This window comes from Octopus bimaculoides, chromosome 16, assembly GCF_001194135.2.
Source record: "Octopus bimaculoides isolate UCB-OBI-ISO-001 chromosome 16, ASM119413v2, whole genome shotgun sequence".
Lineage (NCBI taxonomy): Eukaryota > Metazoa > Mollusca > Cephalopoda > Octopoda > Octopodidae > Octopus > Octopus bimaculoides.
In genome coordinates, this window is record NC_068996.1 from 17,847,237 (window position 1) to 17,850,805 (window position 3,569).

Here is a 3,569-nt window from a genome sequence, read left to right on the forward strand (position 1 = left end):
ATATTAGCACTTTACTACTCCACAAAACTCTCAGCCATCGAGTCACTATGTTACTTCTGCCAAATATAAATTTTATATATATATATCATCATCATCATCCTCATCGTTTAACGTCCGCTTTCCATGCTAGCATGGGTTGGACGATTTGACTGAGGACTGGCGAACCAGATGGCTACACCACACTTCAATCTGAATTGGCAGAGTTTCTACAGCTGGATGCCCTTCCAAACGCCAACCACTCCGAGAGTGTAGTGGGTGCTTTTTAAGTGTCTCTGGCACGAAGGCCAGTCAGGCGGTACTGGCAACGGCCACGCTCAAAATGGTGAATTTTACGTACCACCTGCACAGGGGCCAGTCCAGCTGGCAACTGGCAATGACCTCACTCGAATGTCTTTTCACGTGCCAGAAAGGCGACATTGGTAATGATCATGCTCAAATGGTGCTATTTACGTGCCACTGGCATGGAAGCCAGCCAGCTTCTCTGGCAACGATCACGCTTGGACGGTGCTCTTAGTAATTTACTGGTACAGGTACCATCACGACTTCGCTTTCACTAGCCGCAATAGGTCTTCACAAGCCGAGTTTAGTGTCCAATGAAATATATATATATACACACACACACAGATAGAAAGAGAAAGAGTGAGGAGGATATATATAGATAGACAAACAGAGACAGAGATAGAGAAAGAGAGATATACAGAGATATGCAAAGAGAGATAGAGAGAAAGAGAGAAATGAAAATTGAGAGACAGAGAGGAATGGAGAAAGAGGGAAAAAGAAAGAATATTAAGTGACTGAAATCCTATGGCAGTGTGCGTGTGTTTGTAATATTAGCATGAAACTGTGTGTTGGTATCATAAAATACGTTTTACTGTCATTACAAGACTTTTATATAAGCTTTAACAAAAACCAGCTGCTTCAATTGGAAATTGAATCCAATATAATATGGAAATTCAGTTCAAGCTTTCTTTTAATTGCTGTCATTGAGACTTATATATATAGATCTAAAGCAATAAAACATTTGTTCAATGTTCAAAATCCTTAACTAGAAACATACATAATATTGACATGCGACACACACACACACACACACACATTATCCTACACACATGCACATACAATAAAACACAAATATCAAAAATACTGTAAAAAAATACACCAACGATTTAAACTTTTATCTTTTTATTGAAAACCCAAGATCCTTGTACAAATTATTCTACACGCCAAAATGAATATTTCATATCTTGTTTCGTCAAAATTCCAGAAGGACAGGACTGGTTTACAGGTACTTCTTTCAACTTCTCACCTCTCTCAATTTCATTTGCAAATAGCTGAAATACATATAACAACAATAATAATAATAATAATAATAATAATAATAATAGTGGTGGTGGTGATGGTAGATTATGTAAAAATGTAACAGCAGGGGAGGGTATAAAAAAAAATCGAAATCATTGATTTCAAATGATGGTTTAAAATTACGAAAACATAATTACGTAATACATTCATTAGAATGGTCATTACTGTCGAAGTCGCTAATTATGCTGATGCATTTCAAAAATAAAAATCACTCAACACACAATCAAGAGTAAAACTACAATGGATGTGTGGTTAAGAAATTCGCTTTCCAAACAACATGGTTTTGGGTTCAATCTCAACACACCATCGGTCCTGTTATATGACTCCAAAAGCCTTATGAGTGGATTTGATGGTGCCGATGACGCTGCGCTGTTACCACCACCATGCCACCATCATCATCATTATCATCATCTCCATCATTTAAAGACTATTTTCCAGGCTGGTATTAGCTGGACAGTTTGACATGAGCTGTATGAGTATGTATGTATGTATACATGTAAGCATGTATGCAAGCTTGTTTATATGTATGTATACACAAAGGCAAGTCAAAAGTTTTGCAGTATTTGCATACATGCTAGTTTGTGGTGTATGTATCACATGACTGAAGCAGTTCAAGCCATGGAAGATACCCTTTGAGGTTGGTGGTATTTTGGTAGTTGGTGTGCTGACATGTTGTGCATTGCTTCACTCTGTATGTATGTGATTTTGAAAGCTGCACAGATGAATGTGCACCATTGTCAAATATTGGGAACTTACACTTTGTGAGTTTGAATTGGGCCATAACACTGTAGAAACAACCAGAAATATCTAATATGTGAAAGGTGAATGGACAATTGATCACAGGACAGTAACCAGATAATTTAAGAAGTTTTGCTTAGGTTGCAAGAACCTTGATGATCAGGCATGGTCAGTTAGGCCTAAAATCATGGATTCTGAGGCTGTGCTCAAAGCTATAGAGGCAAATCCAGCAAGTAGCACTCAGACAGTCTGAGGCAGGCTTGGCATCTCACAGTCCAGAGTGGGTCATCACCACCACAAATTCAGTAAAAGCATATGGAGCAGGCAAATTGTATCCCTAGCTCAAGCACAGAGGTGATTGAATGGCTGCAAGGAGCTCTTGGAAAACCCATGTGATCTGTCTTTCCTCGAGAGGATAATAATATGCAATTAAAAGTGGATAATTTTTTGCAATCCTAATGTGCATAAGCAGTAGCTGAGCAAAGGCCAGCTTCCAGAATTTGTTGCCAAATATGGGCATTTCAAACATGAAGTGATGCTCTGCATCTGGTGGAATTATGAGGAGATAATTCAATATGAATTTGTTCTGAACAGTTGAACCACCAATACCATCTTGTGCTCTGAACAGCTGGAGCAGATGAATGTCATTGTGCAGCAAAAATACCTGATATCGATTAACAGAAAGCAAGCTCTTCAGCAGCAAGACAATGCAAGACCTCATACAACTTAGACAACCCAGAATACTCTCCAGGAACTTGAAGGAATTGAACTGATGTCAAACCCAGCATGTAGTCCAGACTTAGCTCCCTCAGATTGTTAATTCTTTCAATCCATGGCTCACTTCCTGTGCTTACAATGCTTCATCAACCAAGAGACAGTGGACACTTCAGTGGAGGAGTTCTTTGCTTCGAAGGACAACAACTGGTATCAGCATAGGATGAAAGAACAGCCAAAAAGGTGGCTTCAGAAGGTGGAACACGATGGCCTTTACTTTGAATGCTAGGCTGTTTTTGTTATAACTTGACTAATAACCCTTTAGTGTTCAGATTACTCTGTTAAATGTAATAATTTTTCACTCAAATTGTTTTTAATTAATCATGCATTATCTTATAGCTTTGAGGTTTCAATGATGTGATTGTTTATTTTTAGAATGTCAATGTAGGTTAGGTGTGAAAGGCTAGATATCGTCCATTTGAATATAAAATATGTAGAATATTTTGGCCAGATATGGCCGGTTTAAACACTAAAGGGTTAAAGCACATAAGTTACCACGTTACTGCAAAATTTTTGACTCAGTTTTAAATGTTTGTATGTGATCTCTTTGTCTTTGTAATTTAAAGTAAATTTTGACCAGCCAACTTCTTGATAGCTAAGTTGTGACATAAGGAAAGCATCATGATTTAACCATCATCCTTGCAGATTTTTATAGTCTTAGATATGGTGATCGTTTGTAGCATATGACTTAAGGATTT

At 37.9% G+C, this 3,569-nt stretch overlaps 1 protein-coding gene across 3 annotated transcripts in view; it reads right to left on the minus strand.

The window, feature by feature from the left end:
- Positions 1 to 1,165: 1,165 nt before the first annotated feature.
- The window catches only part of LOC106874314 (nucleolar complex protein 4 homolog), a 66,903-nt gene continuing 64,499 nt past the window's right edge, over positions 1,166 to 3,569 (minus strand). For all 3 annotated transcript variants that reach the window (XM_014922001.2, XM_052973550.1, XM_014922002.2), the window contains exon 11: positions 1,166 to 1,331. In XM_014922001.2, coding sequence (XP_014777487.2) covers positions 1,212 to 1,331 — 120 coding nt within the window. In that variant the 3' untranslated portion in view covers positions 1,166 to 1,211. The remainder of the gene's footprint in view (positions 1,332 to 3,569) is intronic.